Source organism: Salvelinus fontinalis, chromosome 6, assembly GCF_029448725.1.
Source record: "Salvelinus fontinalis isolate EN_2023a chromosome 6, ASM2944872v1, whole genome shotgun sequence".
NCBI lineage: Eukaryota > Metazoa > Chordata > Actinopteri > Salmoniformes > Salmonidae > Salvelinus > Salvelinus fontinalis.
In genome coordinates this window covers 67,538,227-67,562,618 of record NC_074670.1, presented here as the reverse complement: position 1 = coordinate 67,562,618, position 24,392 = coordinate 67,538,227, and the positions used below count along the sequence as shown (strand labels likewise).

Genomic DNA, 24,392 nt, shown 5'->3' with positions numbered 1-24,392 from the left:
CCTCTCTCCCTTGCTCTCGTCTCCCCTCTTTCTAGCCTCCCTCTCATCTCCCTCCCTCTCTCGTCTCCCTCCCTCTCTCTCGTCTCCCTCCCTCTCTCTCGTCTCCCTCCCTCTCTCTCGTCTCCCTCCCTCTCTCTCTCTCATCTCTCTCGTCTCCCTTCCTCTCTCTCTCTCTGTCTCCCTCTCTCTCGTCTCCCTCCCTCTCACTCGTCCTCCTCCCTCTCTCTCTCGTCTCACTTCCTCCCTCTCACTCGTCTCCCTCATTCTCTCTCTCTCGTCTCCCTTCCTCTCTCTCTCTCGTCTCCCTTCCTCCCTCTCTCTCGTCTCCATTCCTCTCTCGCTCTCTCGTCTCACTTCCTCCCTCTCTCGTCTCCCTCCTTCTCTCTCTCTCGTCTCCCTTCCTCTCTCTCTCTCGTCTCCCTTCCTGCCTCTCTCTCGTCTCCCTCTCTCTCTCTCGTCTCCCTTCCTCCCTCTCGCTCTCGTCTCCCTCCCTCTCTCGTCTCTCTCGTCTCCCTTCCTCTCTCTCTCTGTATCGCTCTCTCTCGTCTCTCTTCCTCTCTCTTTCTCGTCTCCCTTCCTGCCTCTCTCTCATCTCCCTTCCTGCCTCTCTCTCTCTCTCGTCTCCCTCTCTCTCTCTCGTCTCCCTCTCTCTCTTTCGTCTCCCTTCCTCTCTCTCTCTCTCTGTATCCCTCCCTCTCTCTCATCTCCCTTCCTCTCTCTCTCTGTCTCCCTCTCTCTTGTCTCCCTCCCTCTCTCTCATCTCCCTCCCTCTCTCTCTGTCTCTCTCTCGTCTCCCTCTGTCTCCCTCCCTCCCTCCCTCGCTCTCTTCTCCCTCCTTCTCACATATCTCTCATCTCCCCTCCTCTCTCTCTCTGTCTCCCTCCCTCTCGCTCTCGTCTCCCTTGCTCTCGTCTCCCTCCCTTTCATATTTTTCACCTCCCTCCCTTTCGTCTCTCTCGTCTCCCTGCCTCTCGTCTATCTCGTCTCCCTCCCCCTCGTCTCCCTGCCTCTCGTCTTTCTCTGTCTCCCTCCCTCTCGTCTCCCTCGTCTCTCTAATTTCCCTCCCTCTCTCTCTCTCGCTCTCTCTGTCTCTCTCTCTCTAACATTGTACCCCCTAAAACAAGAACAAATGCAGCAACACGTAAACAGCAGTGCCTTTGTGTAACACTATCAAACCCATGAAGGCCCTCCAAATGTTTTGAAGAAAATTAGTCCTCTTTGTAATGTGTGAAGGGAGATATTGAGCAGTGAGTGAAGATTGGCCAACTGTCTGTTAGAGCTCACTGTGTGGGATGTGTGTGTGTGTGCACGTGTCTGTGCATGTGTGAGTGTTTCTGACACACATTTCTCTGATGTGAATGTGGTACTGAGTGTGGTGTTGTGGAAGTGGAGGCAGACAAGTTTGTTTATTTTTGTCTGTTTGTGATGTTGTATTCATCTGCAAGAGTTTGTTTCATTGTGACTTTCGCATTGTTTAGATATTGTTAGAGTTGGAGTGAAATAGTAGGCATATGCCGGACACACACACACACACACACACACACACACACACACACACACACACACACACACACACACACACACACACACACACACACACACACACACACACACACACACACACACACACACACACACACACACACACACACACAGATGTGTTTCCGCTTCCTTTCTTGTAGGACATAATCAAGTTAATTGTACTGATACGGGGAAATGAATAGCCTTTCTCTGTTGAACAACATTTCCATGAAAACATGTAGGTATGCTGGGCATGATCAAACACCAGAGGAGGCTGGTGGGAGGAGGACGGTTCATAATAATGTCTGGAATGGACCGTTGGAGCCATTACTATGAGCCCTTCTTCGATGTAAAGTGCCACGAGCCACCACTGGCATACAACCATCAAATTAAATAGAACATTATATTATTGTATATCTCTATGTATACACCAATATAAAAAGACATCCTCTGACTTATACTATTACAACCATTCCTTCCACACACACTTCTATCCACCAACTCTTCTTCCACAGTACTGTCTCATCCCTAATAGCCAAAGTCACAAGCCTTTTGCATGGTGTTCTGTATAGTATTCTCTCCCCTCGTGTGAAAAGGCACCCCTTTTGTTGCCTTGCAGCCAGTGGCTCTTCTAACAGCGCTGTTATTGCAGACCTGCCACAGTGTTATCTCTTATTTATGGTTGTCACTGAGCTGCCGCCTAGCAGTAGAGAATCTGATGGGGCCTCAGGAACTGAGAGGGCTGTGGTCTATGAGAGATACTGAACAGTGCCCCCGTCAGGTGTATGGTGGTAGTGGATATGAAAGGACATGTGGAATAATGAGGCTTTGCAGTGTATACTGAACAAAAATAAAAGCTCAATATGTAAAGTGTTGGTCCCACGTTTCCTGAGCTGAAATAAAAGATCCCAGAAATGTTCCATATGCACAAAAAAAGTATTTCTCTCAAATGTTCTGCACAAATGTGTTACATCCCTGTTAGTGAGCATTCTCCTTTGCCAAGATAATCCATCCACCTGACGGTTGTAGCATATTAAGAAGCTAATCAAACAGCACTATCATTACACAGGTGCACCTTGTGCTGGGGAAAAATGTGCAGTTTTGTAACACTGATTCCGTAACTGCAGACACTGGGAGACGGGAAGCAAGTACAGGGTGAGGATTTAATAATAAATAGACATGGAACTAAACAAGAACAGCGCCTGGACAAGAGAAACAAAACAACATAAATGCAAACACGGGAATGAAACTGAGGAAGTGACAGATATAGGGGAGGCAATCAATGACGTGATGGAGTCCAGGTGAGTCCGATGAAGCGCCGATGCTCGTAACGATGGTGACAGGTGTGCATAATGATGAGCAGTCTGGCGACCTCGCGCTCCAGAGAGGGGGAGTGGAAACAGACGTGACACAACACAATGCCATAGATGTCTCAAATTTTTAGTGATTGATAGTGTGTGAGTGATATTGGCATGCTGACAGCAGGAATGTAAACCAGAGCTGTTGCCAGAGAATTGAATGTTAATTTCTCTGCCATAACTGCATCCAACGTTGTTTTAGAGAATTTGGCAGTACGTCCAAACGGCTTCACAACCGCAGATCAAGTGTAACCACGCCAGCCCAGGACCTCCACATCCGGCTTGTTCACCTGCGGGATTGTCTGAGCCACCCGGTCAGCTGATGAAACTGAGGAGTATTTCTGTCGGTGATAAAGCCCTTTTGTGGGGAAAAACATATTCTGATTGGCTGGGTCTGGCTCCCCAGTGGGTGGGCTTATGCCCGCCCAAGCCCACCCATGGATGCGCCCCTGCTCAGTCATTTGAAATCCATAGATTAAGGACTAAAGACTGTATTTAAATTGACTGATTTCTTTATATGAACTGTAACTCAGTAAAATCGTTGAAATTGTTTCATGTTGTGTTTATATATTTGTTCAGTATATATACAGAGTAGTCAGCCAAATCCAAAAAGTAGCCAGCCAAGCACCCTCAGCTTTTTTTTGCCAAGGGAACTCTATTTTGATGTCCTTCGGCACATTCTAATGCATTGATTCCATCAGAAATACACAGCCAAATGAAACATTTGTAATGGTATTGTGTAGAAAGACATGACTTTACAATCTAAATTTTTTATTTTTATTTTACCTTTATTTAACTAGGCAAGTCAGTTAAGAACAAATTCTTATTTTCAATGACGGCCTAGGAACAGTGGGTTAACTGCCTGTTCAGGGGCAGAACGACAGATTTGTACCTTGTCAGCTCGGGGATTTGAACTTCCAACCTTTCGGTTACTAGTCCAACGCTCTAACCACTAGGCTACCCTGACCGAAAAGATATGAATACAGTGTATTGTTAGTTGTTTTTGGATATTGTCTAGGCCTACATGATCAGGACTATCATGTAAGTAAGAGAACAGTAAACCTGCTTTAACATTTAACCTGTCTTCTCTTGAGATTCGTCTTATTTACAGTTTTACTGCAAGATATGAATTGCCACAATGCTGTTTGTTCTTCAAATTATGCATTTTATTAGAACAGAACAATGAAGTAAATAGTTCACATTATCTTGAAAAATAAATTTGTTTTGTTTTTCCAGGTTTCAGGTTTTTTAGGTTTTTGCTCTCAAAATAGTCATTTTTTGTGCTAGTTACCCTGTGTGCGCCTAACAAGAGGCTTTTGTTTAGAGGTGTTTTAGTAGCTTACATGTAAAAGTTTTCTAAACAAATACCTACTGGAATGACAAATAATGATATCATTCTGTCAGGTAAGCACAGGCTACTTTGTAGTTACATTTTAATTGAGAGTTTTTGGGAAAGCCTTTCCATCTACCAGAAGACTGTTTTCATTAGCTTCATCGCTAACTGCTACACAAACTGGCAGACGCACGCACAAAGTGGAATACGCACGCACGGCCCACACACAGGGGCATTCTCGTTGCTTCTTCAGAAAGTTGCAGGAAATATGAATCACTGATGCATTCTGCTCATGTCTTATGATAAACTTGGGCGAATTAATACATTTTTAATACATTTTTTTTATATTGTTGAATTCTGTTTATATGCCTGGATTCCGTGAGAGCCCTAATTATTATATTTGGACCAGAATGAGGCTCTCCACTACCTACTGTTTAGTTTAGTAATTACATCACTTTTTGTAGCTTGAAGATTATTTTCTGCCCAATAAATGAATGGTAAATAATATATTGTGACATTTTGGAGTCACTTTCATTGTAAATAAGAATATCATATGTTTCTAAACACTAATACATTAATGTGGATGTTACGATAATTACGGATATTCCTGAATGAATCGTGAATAATGATGAGTGAGAACATTACAGGCGCAAAATAATCATACACCCCCCAAAAATGCTAACCTCCCCTGTAGTAATGGTGAGAGGTTAGCATGTCTTGGGGGTATGATATAAAATGCTAACCTCCCCTGTTGTAATGGTGAGAGGTTAGCATGTCTTGGGGGTATGATATAAAATGCTAACCTCCCCTGTAGTAATGGTGAGAGGTTAGCATGTCTTGGGGGTATGATATAAAATGCTAACCTCCCCTGTTGTAATGGTGAGGGGTTAGCATGTCTTGGGGGTATGATATAAAATGCTAACCTCCCCTGTTGTAATGGTGAGGGGTTAGCATGTCTTGGTGGTATGATATAAAATGCTAACCTCCCCTGTTGTAATGGTGAGAGGTTAGCATGTCTTGGTGGTATGATATAAAATGCTAACCTCCCCTGTTGTAATGGTGAGAGGTTAGCATGTCTTGGGGGTATGATATAAAATGCTAACCTCCCCTGTTGTAATGCTGAGAGGTTAGCATGTCTTGGGGGTATGATATAAAATGCTAATCTCCCCCTTTGTAATGGTGAGAGGTTAGCATGTCTTGGGGGTATGATATAAAATGCTAACCTCCCCTATTGTAATGGTGAGAGGTTAGCATGTCTTGGGGGTATGATATAAAATGCTAACCTCCCCTGTTGTAATGGTGAGAGGTTAGCATGTCTTGGGGGTATGATATAAAATGCTAACCTCTTCTGTTGTAATGGTGAGAGGTTAGCATGTCTTGGGGGTATGATATAAAATGCTAACCTCCCCTGTTGTAATGGTGAGAGGTTAGCATGTCTTGGGGGTATGATATAAAATGCTAACCTCCCCTGTTGTTATGGTGAGAGGTTAGCATGTCTTGGGGGTATGATATAAAATGCTAACCTCCCCTGTTGTAATGGTGAGAGGTTAGCATGTCTTGGGGGTATGATATAAAATGCTAACCTCCCTTGTTGTAATGGTGAGAGGTTAGCATGTATTGGGGGTATGATATTTGTGCTTCAAAGTTTCTCACTTGTCATTATTCACGATTCATTCAGGATTATTTGTTGTCATCGTAACATCCACATTAATGTAGAAGTGTTCAGAAACATATTATATTCTTATTTACAATAAAAGTGACCCCAAAATGACACAATACATTATTTACCCTTATTTTCTATTGTGAACAAAACATTCTGAAATGCAACCAAAATGTACAAATTTGTAGAGTCACAAGCTACAAAAAGTGCTGGAACTATTCACTCGATATAGATAAAAATATCTAAACATTTGATAGCTGACTGTCAGCACTTTAACGTCAGCTGTATCACTGTCTCAATACTTTTGGAGCTCACTGTATTTCTATCTCCCCCTTCTCCCTCTCCCTTCCAGTTTAGGCAAGCTGAATTCCTTTCCTCTGGGGAAATGGCACAGTTTTTTAAAGCACTGTTTGCTGCTGTTAGAGAGTGCATGTGTCTGGGGGCTCTCCGGCACAGAGCGTTTAGACGTTCCCCATACATCCCCAGGGAGTGTTTAGACGTTCCCCATACATCCCCAGGGAGCGTTTAGACGTTCCCCATACATCCCCAGGGAGTGTTTAGACGTTCCCCATACATCCCCAGGGAGTGTTTAGACGTTCCCCATACATCCCCAGGGAGTGTTTAGACGTTCCCCATACATCCCCAGGGAGTGTTTAGACGTTCCCCATACATCCCCAGGGAGTGTTTAGACGTTCCCCATAAATCCCCAGGGAGTGTTTAGACGTTCCCCATACATCCCCAGGGAGCGTTTAGACGTTCCCCATACATCCCCAGGGAGCGTTTAGACGTTCAACATACATCCCCAGGGAGCGTTTAGACGTTCAACATACATCCCCAGGGAGTGTTTAGACGTTCCCCATACATCCCCAGGGAGTGTTTAGACGTTCCCCATACATCCCCAGGGAGTGTTTAGACGTTCCCCATACATCCCCAGGGAGTGTTTAGACGTTCCCCATAAATCCCCAGGGAGTGTTTAGACGTTCCCCATACATCCCCAGGGAGCGTTTAGACGTTCCCCATACATCCCCAGGGAGCGTTTAGACGTTCAACATACATCCCCAGGGAGCGTTTCGACGTTCCCCATACATCCCCAGGGAGTGTTTAGACGTTCACCATACATCCCCAGGGAGCGTTTAGACGTTCACCATACATCCCCAGGGAGCGTTTAGACGTTCAACATACATCCCCAGGGAGCGTTTAGACGTTCAACATACATCCCCAGGGAGCGTTTAGACGTTCAACATACATCCCCAGGGAGTGTTTAGACGTTCACCATACATCCCCAGGGAGCGTTTAGACGTTCACCATACATCCCCAGGGAGTGTTTAGACGTTCACCATACATCCCCAGGGAGCGTTTAGACATTCACCATACATCCCCAGGGAGCGTTTAGACGTTCAACATACATCCCCAGGGAGCGTTTAGACGTTCAACATACATCCCCAGGGAGCGTTTAGACGTTCAACATACATCCCCAGGGAGCGTTTAGACGTTCCCCATACATCCCCAGGGAGCGTTTAGACGTTCAACATACATCCCCAGGGAGCGTTTAGACGTTCTCCATACATCCCCAGGGAGCGTTTAGACGTTCAACATACATCCCCAGGGAGTGTTTAGACGTTCTCCATACATCCCCAGGGAGCGTTTAGACGTTCAACATACATCCCCAGGGAGCGTTTAGACGTTCAACATACATCCCCAGGGAGCGTTTAGACGTTCACCATACATCCCCAGGGAGCGTTTAGACGTTCACCATACATCCCCAGGGAGCGTTTAGACGTTCAACATACATCCCCAGGGAGTGTTTAGACGTTCTCCATACATCCCCAGGGAGCGTTTAGACGTTCAACATACATCCCCAGGGAGCGTTTAGATGTTCAACATACATCCCCAGGGAGCGTTTAGACGTTCACCATACATCCCCAGGGAGTGTTTAGACGTTCACCATACATCCCCAGGGAGTGTTTAGACGTTCCCCATACATCCCCAGGGAGCGTTTAGACGTTCAACATACATCCCCAGGGAGCGTTTAGACGTTCACCATACATCCCCAGGGAGCGTTTAGACGTTCACCATACGTCCCCAGGGAGCATTTAGACGTTCACCATACGTCCTGAGGGATGGAGCGTTTAGACGTTCACCATTTGTCCTGAGGGAGGGAGCGTTTAGATGTTCACCATACGTCCTGTGGGAGGGAGCGTTTAGACGTTCACCATTTGTCCTGAGGGAGGGAGCTTTTAGACGTTCACCATACGTCCTGTGGGAGGGAGCATTTAGACGTTCACAATACGTCCTGAGGGAGGGAGCGTTTAGACGTTATCCATACGTCCTGAGGGAGGGAGGGAGCGTTTAGACGTTCACCATACGTCCTGTTGGAGGGAGCGTTTAGACGTTCACCATACGTCCTGTGGGAGGGAGCGTTTAGACGTTCACCATACGTCCTGTGGGAGGGAGCGTTTAAAATTCACATATTCAGGTGGAATGTTACTACATCATTTGGATAATCTATTTTTCATCATTGTTCGTTTTGACTGTTGCTACTGCACACAGTCTGGTTTGTAATGTCAACAAAGGCCTTTGGCATTTGTCGCATAAGTTCAAACTATAGAAAGAACTGTTACACCTCTTCTCTTCTCTCCCTCTTGTTCTGTATTTCAGCATGTTGACAATTCTTCTGTCACCTCTGATTACATTAACACTGCATGTCAAGTAGGTGTGGTGAATTGTTTAGTAAACCACAATAAAGAGAAGTCATGAAAATCTTGGGTTACCTCTGCTATGCCCTGACATGCTGGCTTTCCCTTCATATTATTTTGTTTGGTTATTTTCTGGAATACCTTTTTTGGCGTAATTCTGTAAAGCTTCGCTTGTGCGTGCTTGCGAGTGTATTTCTTCTCATACTAAAGGAAAATACCATCTGTTCAAATCACCTCTGACACCCACAGCTTGACAGAAGATTCATCATTCTCTGAGTAAAAAGGGAAAAAGCAGATTTTAGTGGATGGGGTAAAGGGTTAGTATGGCAAGTAGCTAGGTGTCCCTCGCACATCACCCTTACCTCTGACTGTAAATGCCAGCAAACAGAGAGAGAGACTCATAAGAAGAGAGAGTCTAGGGGAGGAGTGGGGGTAGAGGGAGAAGGGGAAGGGGAAGGCGAAAGGGTGAGTGGTACTGTAGAGATACTACGTTAGCTACCAGTGCAATTTATGCGTTAAGGGAAAAGGGGACACCTGGTCAGTTGTACAACTGAATGCATTCAACCGCAACCTCTGAATCACAAACACACTTTTGTTTGGCTTTGTCTAGATCCATAAGCGTAATATTAGTATTATTAATAATTAGTGATGCACCGATATGACATTTTTGGCCGATATCGATATCCAATATTTTCCTTGCCAAAATCAAAAACGATACCGATATTTACAATTTTAGCAGCCTTTTAAGCATTCTAGTACAGTTAAATAGTTAACTTCTTATGGCTGAAGGGGCAGTATTGAGTAGCTTGGATGAAAGGTGCCCATATCAAATGGCCTGCTCCTCAGTCATAGTTCCTAATATTTGCATATTATTATTAGTATTGGATAGAAAACACTCTAAAGTTTCTAAAACTGTTTGAATTATGTCTGTGAGATTAGGTAGGCAAAATCCTGAGTTGAAATCAAAACAGGAAGTCAGAAATCTGAGCTTGTCTGTATTCACCAGAGTCCCTAATGAAATCCATTTGACTTATGAATGATTGTGCACTGCCTAGGGGTTCCACTAGATGTCAACCATCAATAGAAATTACAATGAGACTTCTATGATGTTGTGGGAGAGAATGATAGCAGAATCAGTCAGGTGTCCATTAAGCAGCCATTTTCTGATCATGCTTTTTTTTTCATGGAAGTCACCTACGTTCACGCAGACAAGAACGAATACTCCGGTTGGAACTTTATTGAAGCTATATGTTAAAAACATCCTAACGATTGATTCTGTACTTAGTTTGAAATGTTTCTTCGACCGGTAATATCACATTTTGAAGTTTTTGTCCGATAGAAAGCTGACCAGAATTAGCGTTTGGACATGTTTACCAAACGCGCTAACAATTGGACATAAATAACGGATTTTTTCGAACAAAACAAACATTTATTGTGGACCTGTGATTCCTGGTGTGCTTTCTGATGTAGATCATCAAAGGTAAGGGAATATTTATCATGTATTTTCTTGTTTATGGTGACGCCATCTTTGCAGCTGTGGTATGTTTCTTTTGAGCGCCGTCTCAGATTATAGCGTGCATTTCTTTTTCCGTAAAGTTTTTTTGAAATCTGACAAAGCTTTTGCATTAAGGAGAGGTATATCTATTATTCAATGTGTATAACTTGTATTATCATCTGTATTTATGATGAGTATTTCTGTTGAAACGATGGGCTATGCAAAGTCACTTGATGTTTTTGCAACTAGTGGATCTAGTCGCCTCAATGTAAACTCAGATTTTTTTTATATAAATATGAATTTAATCAAACAAAACATGCATAGATTGTGTAACATGAAGTCCTATGAGTGTCATCTGATGAAAATAATCGAATGTTAGTGATTAATTGTATCTCTATTCTGGTTTTTGTGAAGCTATCTTTAGCTGGAAAAAATGGCTATGCTTATTGGGGTTTTGTGGTGACCTAACATAATCGTTTGTAGTGCTTTCGCTGTAAAGCCTATTTGAAATCGGACACTTTGGTGGGATTAACAACAAGATTACCTTTAAAATGATATAAGACACATGAATGTCTGAGGAATTTTAATTATGAGATTTCTGTTTTTTGAATTTGGCGCTCTGCACTTGGACTGGCTGTTGTCATATCGGTCCTGTTACTGGGACTTCAGCCACACACACGGACGCAGCGGTCTAAGGCACTGTGTCTCAGTGCAAGAGGCATCACCACATTCCCTGGTTCTAATCCAGGCTGTATCACATCCGGCCGTGATTGGGAGTCCCATAAAGCTGCGTAAAATTGGCCCAGCATTGTCCGGGTTTGGCCGGGGTAGGCCGTCATTGTAATTAAGAATTATTTCTTAACTGACTTGCCTATTTAAATGAAGGTTACACACACACACTACACTGACCAAAATATATATTTTTTTGGCATTTAAGTATGTGTAAGGCCTGGGTGTCAGAGTGTGGAGTCAACACGCAGGAAACAGCAGGTGCCAAATCCAAAATGTTCTTTAATGAACACGGACCATCTAGTCCACCCTATTAACACACTGGGTGTACAATATAACCAACCCCAGACACGGGGTAAAAGAACTCAGTCCAGAAAACATGTAGCACACAATCAACACCACTACTTACAAGCAAACAGTGTGAACACACCTACCTTAATATGACTCTCAATCAGAGGAAATTAAAAACACCTGCCTCTAATTGAGAGCCATATCAGGTCACCCAAAACCAACATAGAAACAGAAAACATAGACTGCCCACCCACACTCACGTCCTGACCAACTAACACATACAAAACTAACAGAAACCAGGTCAGGAACGTGACAGTATGTCCCCATTACCAGTAAAACATAATCAAACCTATTTCTTTCACTTACTTGCTGTGCTGTTTCGTTGTTCATTTGTTCAGTTGTTTCATTCTTAACCAGGATTTCTATGGAACGCCGTTTGGGTCTTTGCGTGTCAAAAAATATACTATTTAACACTATTTGACGTATCAAATAACACAATTTCCCGTGTCGAATAAGCTTGTTGACCAATCAGGACATGAATATGTCTGCACGTCACATAATAATTGAACGCCTTCATACATTTTTTACGTAGTTATTACTCAATTATTACACTATTACTCGTATTTTATATGTCACAATGATTCATCGATACGTATGCTATGATGCTGGTAAAGTTGTCTCGCACACCTACAGTGATGGTCATAAAAACAGCTAAATCAAATCAAATCAAATAAAAATGTATTTGTCACATACACATGGTTAGCAGATGTTAATGCGAGTGTAGCGAAATGCTTGTGCTTCTAGTTCCGACAATGCAGTAATAACCAACAAGTAATCTAACCTAACAATTCCACAACTACTACCTTATACACACAAGTGTAAAGGGATAAAGAATATGTACATAAAGATATATGAATGAGTGATGGTACAGAACGGCATAGGCAAGCTAACTAGCTCATGGATGAAAACAATGTTCTTCCCCAAAAAGATAGCAAAACGACTATCTGTTTCAGTAGCTATAGTTAGCTAGCTAACTTAATAGCTAGGTGTCATCATCTAAAATAACCCTCATTCATGAGACAGTTCTTATTTGTTTAACGGTGGACAGACCCATCTTTGTGAAGCTAGCCACAATAAGGATTAGCCACAATAGTGGACTTTTTGGTTAGCCTTCAAAGTAAAAGTATGGCATAAATATACTATTTGTATTCCTTTGCATCACTGTCAATTACATATTTTTATTTTGAAGGCAAACTACAAATTCCACTATTGTGCCTAATCCTTATTGTGGCTAGCTTCGCAACACATAACGCAATGCGGTCAAGCCTCATTAGCCAGATGAAGCTAGCTGGCTGCTTATAGCGTTAGCTTTGGGCAACAGGGTTAAGTAGCTGGCTAGCTATTTACTTTCATGACTTGAAGTTCAATTTCAGTAGGCGAACAACAAGTGACAACCTAGCTAAAACTTACTCACAAGGACTCCTACATCATTGCTAAGAATAATGAAAATAACTGCAGTTTCTACTGGTCATTGTTTTCAGGCTGGTGCTAGCTAGGTACCAAGCTAAACTCAGAAGCTGTGGTCAAACAAATTATGCATTATTACCAACAAGGTATTGTAAACACATCGTTCGTGGCTGGTGTTTGCTTTTTTGCTGACTTTTTAAAAACGGTTTTGACAGTGCCACTGTGTCTTTCTTGACACGCCAAGACCCAAACAGCGTTCCATAGTATGTATGTTTTGAAGCTAATAGCAGTTACACTATTATTGTGTAACTCTGGTAGGGCAACAACTGCAGAATAGCGCACTTGATAAGTGTGTACAGGTGCTGGACCAGTCGGCGAAAGCCAACATCACCCACGACAGAGAACGGTTGATTGTCTATGACAATGAATTCCATTATCTTGGCTTTAATAGATTTCGCCTTTGAGTTGACTCAAATGACTGCTCGACTTGTTGACTGCTCGATCCACACAGCAGACATTGTGGGCTAGTTTAATGCTCTGCTGCACGTTTAGCGCAACATTTTATGTGGCGTCATTACGTTATGTACTGACGTTATATAGGTATGCACATTAGCTTTGACATCGGTTTTGCACATCGGCGTTAAACTTGATATCGGCCAATACCTTTATTGGCATTTTTAGCTAATATCGTCCGATATGTTCACCGATATATCGTGCACCCTTATTAATAATAGTAATAATAACTAATAATATTAACAGTAATAATAATTTGGTTTCTATCACTTGACGTTTTCAACAAACCTAATCAGTGTTTCATCTAGAAATACCTTTCATATAAAGTAATTGACTTTCACAATGAAATTCTCAAAATGCTTTTCATATGATTCTCTTAAATACATTTGACCATCATTTAATCCAACTAAACTTAATGGTTAATTACTTAACTGTTTGGTAAACCTCTAGATTTTAAACGGGTTTGTCTACCCTACAATGCATTTGGAAAGTATTCAGACCCTTTGACTTTTAACCCACATTTTTGATACATTACAACCTTATTCAAAAATGGATAAAAAAATATATATCCTCAATCGACATACAATATGCCATAATGACAAAGCAAAAATAGGTTTTTAGATATTTTTGCAAATGTATAAAAAAAACAGCAATACATTTTTTACACAAGTATCCAGGCCCTTTGCAATGAGACTCAGGTGCATCCTGTTTCCATTGATCATCCTTGAGATGTTTCTACAACTTGATTGGAGTCTACCAGTGGTAAATTCAATTGACTAGACATGATTTGGAAGGCACACACCTGTCTATATAGGGTCCCACAGTTGACAGTGCATGTCAGAGCAAAATCTAAGCCTTGAGGTTGAAGGACATTCAGAGACTTGTTTGACAGAATTGTGTCGAGGCACAGATCTGGGTAAGGGTGCCGAAACATTTCTGCAGCATTGATGGTCCCCAAGAACACAATGGCCTCCATCATTCTTAAATGGAAGAACAAACAAGACTATTCATAGAGCTGGCCGCACAGCCAAACTGAGCAATTGGGGGAGAAAGGCCTTTGTCAGGGAGGTGACCAAGAACCCGATGGTCACTCTGACAGATCTCTAGATTTCATCTGTGGAGATGGGATAATCTTTCAGAAGGACAACCGTCTCTGCAACACTCCAGCAATCAGGCCTTTCTGGTAGAGTGGCCCAACAGAAGCTACTTCTCAGTAAAAGGCACATGACAGCCCGCTTGAAGTTTGCCAAAAGGCCCCTAAAGACTCTCAGACCATAAGAAACAAGATTCTCTGGTCTGATAAAGCCAAGATTGAACTCTTTGGACTGAATGCCATGTGTCACGTCTGGAGGAAACCTGGCACCATCCCTATCTGGCACCATCCCTACTGTGAAGCATGGTGGTGGCAGCATCATGCTGTGGGAATGTTTTTCAATGTCAGGGACTGGGACACGAGTCAGGATTAAGGGAAAGATGAACGGAGCACAGTACAAAGAGATCCTTGATGAAAACCTGCGCCAGAGCGCTCAGAACCTCAGACTGGGGCAAAGGTTCACCTTCCAACAGGACAATGACCCTAAGCACATGGCCAAGACAACGTAGGAGTTGCTTCGGGACAAGTCTCTGAATGTCCTTTAGTGACCCCGCCAGAGCCCGGACTTGTGCCCGATCTAACATTTCTGGAGAGACCTGAAAATAGCTGTGCAGCGACGCTCCCCATCCAACCTGACAGAGCTTGAGAGGGTCTGCGGAGAAGAACTCCCAAATGTACAGGTGTGCCAAGCTTGCGGCGTCATACCCAAGAAGACTCGAAGATGTAATACCTGCCAAAGGTGCTTCAACAAAGTACTGTGTAAAGGGTCTGAATACTTATGTAAATGTGATATTTCAGGGGGGGGTTTTGTAATACATTGCAAACATTTCTAAAAACCAGTTGTCTTATTGTGGGATATTGTGTGTAGATTGATGAGGGGGAAAAAACTACGTAATACATTTTAGAATAAGGCTGTAACGTAACAAAATGTGAAAAACGTCAAGGGCTCTGAATACTTTCCTAATGCACTGTATAAAAGGTTTTCAGAACTACAGAAATAAAATGTGTTTTTGTAAAGTATAAACATCTAAATTACATGTATGATAACCATACATAACGACTACTCATTATTGCTAATTGATTTCACATAGTGGTAACCAGAATTGATCACCATAAAAAAGGGTGTGTGTGAACACTTGAACATTTCTTTCAACATTGAGCAAGATAGACAGCAAGGGAAAGGAAGAAATCAAAGAGCTATTGGACGGGGGCCCGTCAAAGAGGTCAAAGAGGTGGGCATGGGCCCCGTCAAAGAGGTGGGCTTGGCTCCCTTCAAAGAGGTCAAAGAGGTGGGCATGGGCCCCTTCAAAGAGGTCCAAGAGGTGGGCTTGGCCCCCTTCAAAGAGGTCAAAGAGGTGGGCATGGGCCCCTTCAAAGAGGTCCAAGAGGTGGGCTTGGCCCCCTTCAAAGAGGTCAAAGAGGTGGGCTTGGCCCCCTTGAAAGAGGTCAAAGAGGTGGGCTTGGCCCCCTTCAAAGAGGTGGGCTTGGCCCCCTTCAAAGAGGTCAAAGAGGTGGGCATGGGCCCCATCAGAGGTCAAAGAGGTGGGCTTGGCCCCTTCAAAGAGGTGGGCTTGGCCCCCTTCAAAGAGGTCAAAGAGGTGGGCATGGGCCCCATCAGAGGTCAAAGAGGTGGGCTTGGCCCCCTTCAAATAGGTCAAAGAGGTGGGCATGGGCCCCGTCAGAGGTCAAAGAGTTGGGCTTGGCCCCCGTCAAAGAGGTCAAAGAGGTGGGCATGGGCCCCGTCAGAGGTCAAAGAGGTGGGCTTGGCCCCCGTCAAAGAGGTCAAAGAGGTGGGCATGGGCCCCGTCAGAGATCAAAGAGGAGGGCTTGGCCCCCGTCAAAGAGGTGGGCATGGGCCCCGTCAGAGGTCAAAGAGGTGGGCTTGGCCCCCGTCAAAGAGGTGGGCTTGGCCCACGTCAAAGAGGTCAAAGAGGTGGGCATGGGCTGCGTCAAAGAGGTAGACATAAGAGAGAGGGAGGCAGGGAACTGTTGTCTAATGGAGTCTGGGCCATCATCGTTGAACATGTGGTAAACAGAGGACTTACCATGGAAGAGGATGCCAGATTAGTTCACCCTCATTTGAAAAGATCAACTGTCAATTCGATTTTGAGAACATTTCGCCAAGATAACTGGTAAGTCTGCAGGATATGCACTATGCTTTACCATTACCTTTACAGTAAATGACATATTGTAATGCATGTAAATTCACAAAACATATGACAATATTCTTACAGTATGATCTGATCTACCCTCAGAGTTGACAGAAGACCCCATGGTGGTGTCCATGTGCTGACTGACCAGCAGTGATGGAAATGTCGAGGGCCAGGAATGACATACGGCTGTCTGAAATAAAGCAGGCCATTGAGGAGAACGATGACATCTTTGCCAATGTGGTGTCCATCAGCCTACCAACAATCACTCAACTTTTGAAGAGGCACCAGGTAATGTATCTATGAAACACATTTACCTGGTGCCTCTTGAGAGAATCAACGATCGGGGGAAACTACTGCTGGCTGAGTATGTTCAGTTACAGCACTATTTAAAGTATTACTGTTACAATTTGATACACGTGCTACTTCACAATATCACATTGGAACTACACTGCTGTGAACCATCACAAGTATTTCTTTGTTGATGAAGCGGGCTTCAACCTAGCCCAAACTCAGTGCCGTGGGCGGAAACTCATCGGTCAACGGCCGACCGTCCAAGTGCCTGGACAATATGGAGGAAACATCTCTATGTGCGCAGCTATCTCTGAAGAATGTGTGGTAGGACGTAGGCCATTACTTGAATCCTACAACGCTGCACACCTCATTGTGTTTCTCAATAAAATTGAGCAGGCCTGTCAAGGTGAAGTGGTCACCTATGTCATTGTGTGGTACAATGTCAGTTTCCAACATGCAGAGGTGGTTCAGGGATGGTTTTGGGGCCCATCCTTGACCCTATACCTAACCCCATACTCTCCTTTCCTCAACCCTATTGAGGTATTTTTTCAGCCTGGAGGTGGAAGGTGTACAATCACCATCCCCATGAGCGTGCCACCCTCCTCCTGGCCATGGATGATGCATTGATGATGACATCAATGCAGACCAATGTCAAGCTTGGATCTGTAATGCTAAATGTTTTTTACCCGCGGTGCATGAACAATGAGGACATTAACTGTCATGTGGATGAGAATTTATGGACAAACGCTCAAGACAGGCTTGATGCAAATGAATGAGTGCTAAACATTGTTTTATTTTCATTCATTAAATTTGTTTCATTACATTTCTTACATTTGATTACCGACAGTACAACTACTTTTTTTTGTTGGGTCATGTAAGTGTATTGCCTAATGTGAACTTCAATCTACTGTAATTTACAACACTGTAGCATATTACTTTCAGCACTTCTAAGGGCGATTTGAAAAACATATCTGCATTGTTTCCTATTAGATTAACTGGTAGTTAAAAGATTTGATAATAAACCAATGTTCTCATTACATTTCACAATAAACTTATATTTCGAGTCAATGGTTGTGTGGTGAGAGATGTTTACAATCCAAATGAATGCACCATGACTGGTTTTGAATGAGACTGGCTGCGTTATGTGATCAGTTTGGAGTTTTGTACTAAGAGTTGTGAAAATGTATCACATACAGTGAAAAGAAAGCAATAAAAAAGATGCTGTTATTATAACATGTTTTATATTCACGTACAGGAAGTGGACGTGGAGTACTCTGTGTTTGGTGGAGAATAGCGAGAACAATCTGTGTGGGTGGCCAGGTGTTTGTGTGAATGATGGTGTCTAGGAGTTTCAAACAGACACACACACCCCAGTGAGTTATCTATATTTAGAGTCTGTAGGTCCTCTGGTTGTAGGAGCTGCAGCTGCAGCCGTCCATGGAGCGACACCCCGTCAGGCTCCCTACCGAGGCCACGGAGAGAGAGAGAGGGAGAACAAGAGAAAAAAATTAGCCCAAGGAAGGAAAATGACAAAGAAGGAGTGCACCTTTAAAAAGACGCAGCAAGCATAAAATAATGAAAAGTGAAGTAGAGGGGACAGAAACTCATATGGAGATCCCTCTTCCTACAGTATATTCACTATCTTCCCTCTCCTCCCCCTCTCCCCCCTCTCCTCCCCCTCTCCCCCCTCTCCTCCACCTCTCCTCCCTCTCCTTGACTCCAATCCTCCCTCTCCTCTCTTCATATCCTTTTCTCCTCGCGCTCCCCCTCTCCTCCACTCTCCTCCCCCTCTCCTCCACTCTCATATTACTCCCATATATCTCTCTTTCCAATGTTGTCTCTTAGATACAGCAGACAGTCAGACTTGAATACATATTATAGGATAGTGAGTTCTCTGTCTATCTTTGTTTGTGTGTCTGTCTATCTGGCAAATATACACTGAGTGTACAAAACATTAGGAACACCTTCCTAATATTGAGTTTCACCCACTTTTGCCCTCAGAACAGCCTCAATTCTTTGGTACATGGACTCTACTAGGTGTCGAAAGCGTTCCACATGGATGCTGACCCATGTTGACTCCAATGCTTCCCACAGTTGTGTCAAGTTGTGTGTCAAGTGTGTCAAGGTTGCTTTGCATCATTTGGGTGGTGGACCATTCTTGATACACAAGGGAAACTGTTGAGCGTGAAAAGCCCAGCAGCGTTGCAGTTCTTGACACAAACCGGTGTACCTGGCACCTACTACCATACCCCGTTCAAAGGCACCTAAATCTTTTGGCTTGCCCATTCACCCTCTGAATGGCACACATACACAATCTATCTCAATTGTCTGAAGGCTTATAAATCCTTCCTTAACCCATCTTCTCCCCTGCATCTACACTGCTTGACGTGGATTTAACAGGTGACATCAATAAGGAATCATAGCTTTCACTTGCATTCATGTGGTCAGTCTATATCATGGAGGAGCAGGTGTTCCTAATGTTTTGTACACTATGCATATTTTAGAGAAGGACAGATGATCTAAAAAGCTGTCTATTGAACAAGATGGCTGTACTGTCATAAACTATTGCTTTAGATGCTCAGTCTTGGAACATTGATGGGTGGCTGATGACTCCAGTGTTAATGGAAATACCATTTTTTGTTTTTAGAGAACACAATGATTAAAAACCTGTAAAGCTGGAAAATGTTCTAGCCATGCAGTGGAGTAGAGTAGCGGCAGCCTGATAATATATTTGGTTAGTGGGCTGAAACGAATTCAGTGCCTTCCCGAAAGTATCGATACCCCTTGACTTATTTTAGATTTTGTTGTGTTAAAGCCTGCATTCAACATGGATTAAATAAAACAAAAGCTCACCCATTTACACACAATACCCCATAATGACTAAGTGAAAACAATGGGAGAAAATCACCAAATCCAGATGTGCAAAGGTGCTCCTGTAAAGTATTGACTCAGGGGTGTGAATACTAATGTAAATGAGCTTTTACATTTCAAACATTTTTAAAAATGTGTGTAGATGGGTGAGATATATATATAAACTCAAAAAAAGAAACGTGCTCACACTGTTAACTGCATTTATTTTCAGCAAACTATTAACATGTGTAAATAGTTGTATGAATATAACAAGATTCAACAACTGAGACATGAACTGAACAAGTTCCACAGACCTGTGACTAACAGAAATTTAATAATGTGTCCCTGAACAAAGAGGGGGGGGTCAAAATCAAAAGTAACAGTCAATATCTGGTGTGGCCATCAGCTACATTAAATACTGCAGTGCATCTCCTCCTCATGGACTGCACCAGATTTGCCAGTTCTTGCTGTGAGATGTTACCCCACTCTTCCACCAAGGCACCTGCAAGTTCCCAGACATTTCTGTGGGGAATGGCCCTAGCCCTCTCCCCACCGGTCCAACAGGTCCCAGACGTGCTCAAAGGATTGAGATCCAGGCTCTTTGCTGGCCATGGCAGAACACTGACATTCCTGTCTTGCAGGAAATCACGCACAGAACGAGCAGTATGACTGGTGCCATTGTCATGCTGGAGGGTCATGTCAGGATGAGCCTGCAGGAAGGGTACCACATGAGGGAGGAGGATGTCTTCCCTGTAACGCACAGCATTGAGATTGCCTGCAATGACAACAAGCTCAGTCCGATGATGCTGTGACACACCGCCCCAGACCATGATGGACCCTCCACCTCCAAATCGATCCCGCTCCAGAGTACAGGCCTCGGTGTAACGCTCATTCCTTCGATGATAAACGCAAATCCAACCATCAGCCCTGGTGAGACAAAACTGCGACTCATCATTGAAGAGCACTTTTTGCCAGTCCTGTCTGGTCCAGCGACGGTGGGTTTGTGCCCATAGGCGACGTTGTTGCCGGTGATGTCTGGTGAGGACCTGTCTTACAACAGGCCTACAAGCTCTCAGTCTAGCCTCTCTCAGCCTATTGTGGACAGTCTGAGCACTGATGGAGGGATTGTGCGTTCCTGGTGTAACTCGGGCAGTTGTTGTTGCTATCCTGTACCTGTGCCGCAGGTGTGATGTTTGGATGTACCGATCCTCTGCAGGTGTTGTTACATGTGGTCTGCCACTGCGAGGATGATCAGCTGTCCGTCCTGTCTCCCTGTAGCGCTGTCTTAGGCGTCTCACAGTATGGACATTGCAATTTATTGCCCTGGCCACATCTGCAGTCCTCATGCCTCCTTGCAGCATGCCTAAGGCACACAGATTAGCAGGGATACTGGGCATCTATCTATTGGTGTTTTTCAGAGTCAGTAGAAAGGCCTCTTTAGTGTCCTAAGTTTTCATAACTGTGACCTTAATTGCCTACCGTCTGTAAGCTGTTAGTTTCTTAACGACCGTTCCACAGGTGCATGTTCATTAATTGTTTATGGGTCATTGAAAAAGCAGTGTTTAAACAGTGTTTAAACCTTTTATAATGAAGATCTGTGAAGCTATTTGGATTTTTACGAATTATCTTTGACAGACAGGGTCCTCAAAAAGGGACAAAAAGGGACACAGAGTCTATATCGGCAAATGTGTGTGTGTGTGTGTGTGTGTGTGTGTGTGTGTGTGTGTGTGTGTGTGTGTGTGTGTGTGTGTGTGTGTGTGTGTGTGTGTGTGTGTGTGTGTGTGTGTGTATATATATATATATATATATATATATATATATATATATATATACACTGCTCAAAAAAATAAAGGGAACACTTAAACAACACAATGTAACTCCAAGTCAATCACACTTCTGTGAAATCAAACTGTCCACTTAGGAAGCAACACTGATTGACAATAAATTGCACATGCTGTTGTGCAAATGGAATAGACAAAAGGTGGAAATTATAGGCAATTAGCAAGACACCCCCCAAAACAGGAGTGATTCTGCAGGTGGTGACCACAGACCACTTCTCAGTTCCTATGCTTCCTGGCTGATGTTTTGGTCACTTTTGAATGCTGGCGGTGCTTTCACTCTAGTGGTAGCATGAGACGGAGTCTACAACTCACACAAGTGGCTCAGGTAGTGCAGTTCATCCAGGACGGCACATCAATGCGAGCTGTGGCAAAAAGGTTTGCTGTGTCTGTCAGCGTAGTGTCCAGAGCATGGAGGCGCTACCAGGAGACAGGCCAGTACATCAGGAGACGTGGAGGAGGCCGTAGGAGGGCAACAACCCAGCAGCAGGACTGCTACCTCCGCCTTTGTGCAAGTAGGTGTACTGCCAGAGCCCTGCAAAATGACCTCCAGTAGGCCACAAATGTGTCTTGCTAATTGCCTATAATTTCCACCTTTTGTCTATTCCATTTGCACAACAGCATGTGAAATTTATTGTCAATCAGTGTTGCTTCCTAAGTGGACAGTTTGATTTCACAGAAGTGTGATTGACTTGGAGTTACATTGTGTTGTTTAAGTGTTTCCTTTATTTTTTTGAGCAGTGTATATAAAATATTTTTTTAATTATTATATATATTTTTTAATACATTTAAAATATCGCCAGGGTAGTGTGTTCGATTTCCACTGGTGACCTGTACCAAAATATATGTACTCACAACTGTAAGTTGCTTAGGATAAGAGCATCTGCAACCTCTACAGGATCGGTGGGTCCCCCGTGGGACGGTTGAGCTAACATAGGCTAATGCGATTAGCATGAGGTTGTAAGTAACAAGAAGATTTCCCTAGACATATCTGATATTGACAGAAAGATTGAATTACTAACTGCACTGACTGAACTATCCAAAATACAATGAAAGAGTACCATGCCATTGTTTGAGGAGAATGCACAGTTAATAACTTGAAAATGTATTAATAAAACAATTAGGCAGTTTTGAACAGAAATGCAATTGTTCATTGGATCAGAAAAAACTTTGCATATATCCTGCTGTCTTCTAGTGGCCAAAATATAAATTGCGCCTGGGCTGGAATAATACATTATGGCCTTTCTCTTGCATTTCAAAGATGATGGTACAAAAAAAAATCTAATGCTTTTTATTTGTATTATCTTTTACCAGATCTAATGTGTTATACAGTTGAAGTAGGAAGTTTACATACACTCCATTAGTATTTGGTAGCATTACCTTTGAATTGCTTAACTTGGGTCAAACGTTTCACGTAGCCTTCCACAAGCTTCCCACAATAAGTTGGGTGAATTTTGGCCCATTCCTCCTGACAGAGCTTGTGTAACTGATTCAGGTTTATAGGATCCTTGCTCGCACACATTAGTAGGCAGCCTGATAATATAATTCGTTAGTGGGCTGACATTAGTAGGCAGCCTGAAAATATAATTGGTTAGTGGGCTGACATTAGTAGGCAGCCTGAAAATATATTTGGTCATTGGGATGACATTAGTAGGCAGCCTGATAATATAATTGGTCATTGGGATGACATTAGTAGGCAGCCTGATAATATAATTGGTTAGTGGGCTGACATTAGTAGGCAGCCTGATAATATAATTGGTCATTGGGATGACATTAGTAGGCAGCCTGATAATATAATTGGTTAGTGGGCTGACATTAGTAGGCTGTCAAGACAGATCTGAGTCATTCAATGTGTGTGGTGTGGAATAGAAAGTTGGACTCTATTCCTCTCTCTTCTTTTCCCTCTCCCTCTCTCTCATCCTGTCAGTCGAGGGCAAAGGAGGCATTTGCTTCCCAGCTAGCAGCGTCACTGATTGAAGCCCATTTGTGGATACAAACCCCACAGCCCTGTTTTTCTGTTGTTTACTCTCCCCTGTGGCTAATCTCAGTTGGCTTCAGTTCCAACCAGACTCCCTGCTCCTGTCTGTATAGGCCCATTGTCTTGGCTCCCTAGCTCTTGTGGTCTTGGCATGCGTGCGGTCAAGCCGGACGGTCAAGCTGGACTTGCTGTACAGAGACTGGCCGCTAATGGACCACTGGCCTAGCTCCACCTGTCCCAGGGAGAGCTGTCTGTTCCACTAATGCCCAGGGCTACTGGCACGACACAATGCCTGCCCCAGTCCTGTGTGTTCCTGAAGCGGGGGACATCCAGCCAGGGAACCCACCTGGAACAGCAAAGCCCCCCTTTTGAAAGAATGTGTTAGCCTCTAACAGCTAATCGCTAACTTGGAGGGTTAGCCTAGTGGCTAATTAGTAGGCTGGGAGTGTTGGAAGTGTGAGTCAAAGTTGTCGACGGCTGAACGGTCCAGGCAGGCTCCTTTAAAGTCAAGCCATGTCCCGAGGCTCGGTTTGGGCAAGCCTTGAGCACTTTGCGCCTGGTTCTCTGCCCAGCCAGAGAACTTCTCACCTCTGTAATTCGGCCCTTAGCAGTAGATGTGGAGAAGCTAAAAACAAGCTAGCGTGAGAGACCATGCACCTGTGTTTCCTTTATAGCGGGGCAGTGACTCGGCAATGAAAGGCCCAATGTTAAAAGAGGGTGTCAAAAATGTGTCAGCCCAACCTAGAAATCCTGACTCAACTTAGATGGATGGCAGCTATCTTGAATTCTGGATCATATACAGTATAGTTTCATACAAGATTGAGTGTGTTTATATCTGCAAGTTGATTTGTGTGTGTGTGCGAGTGTCTGTGTGTGTGATTACAAAGGGCTAAGCTAGAGCTGGGACGATTAACCGAAAATGATCAACACCGACCATACCGATCACTTATCCCAGGCATTTTGCTGATATCGTTCATTAGGACAAGTAGCCTATAATACAGAGTTTGAAATGAAATACATTTACTAATATAGGTTATTGTTAATGGGACAATTGATGGCTATAACCTGTAGTAGTAGTTTAAATGAGAATAAAGAACAAACTGTCGTGAACATTGTTATAAACGTA

General features: G+C 43.5%; 1 protein-coding gene across 3 annotated transcripts in view; it reads left to right on the top strand.

Moving 5' to 3' along the window:
• Positions 1 to 24,392, top strand: part of LOC129858322 (protocadherin-1-like) — a 374,038-nt gene that overhangs the window by 181,041 nt on the left and 168,605 nt on the right. Inside the window, exon 4 of one of the 3 annotated variants that reach the window (XM_055927475.1) lies at positions 16,412 to 17,668. The exons of the other annotated variants lie outside the window; for them this stretch is intronic. Within the exon in view, the coding sequence (XP_055783450.1) occupies positions 16,412 to 16,417 (6 nt within the window). The 3' untranslated portion in view covers positions 16,418 to 17,668. Of the gene's footprint in view, positions 1 to 16,411; positions 17,669 to 24,392 lie in introns of those variants that run through there. 3 annotated transcript variants of the gene reach the window in all.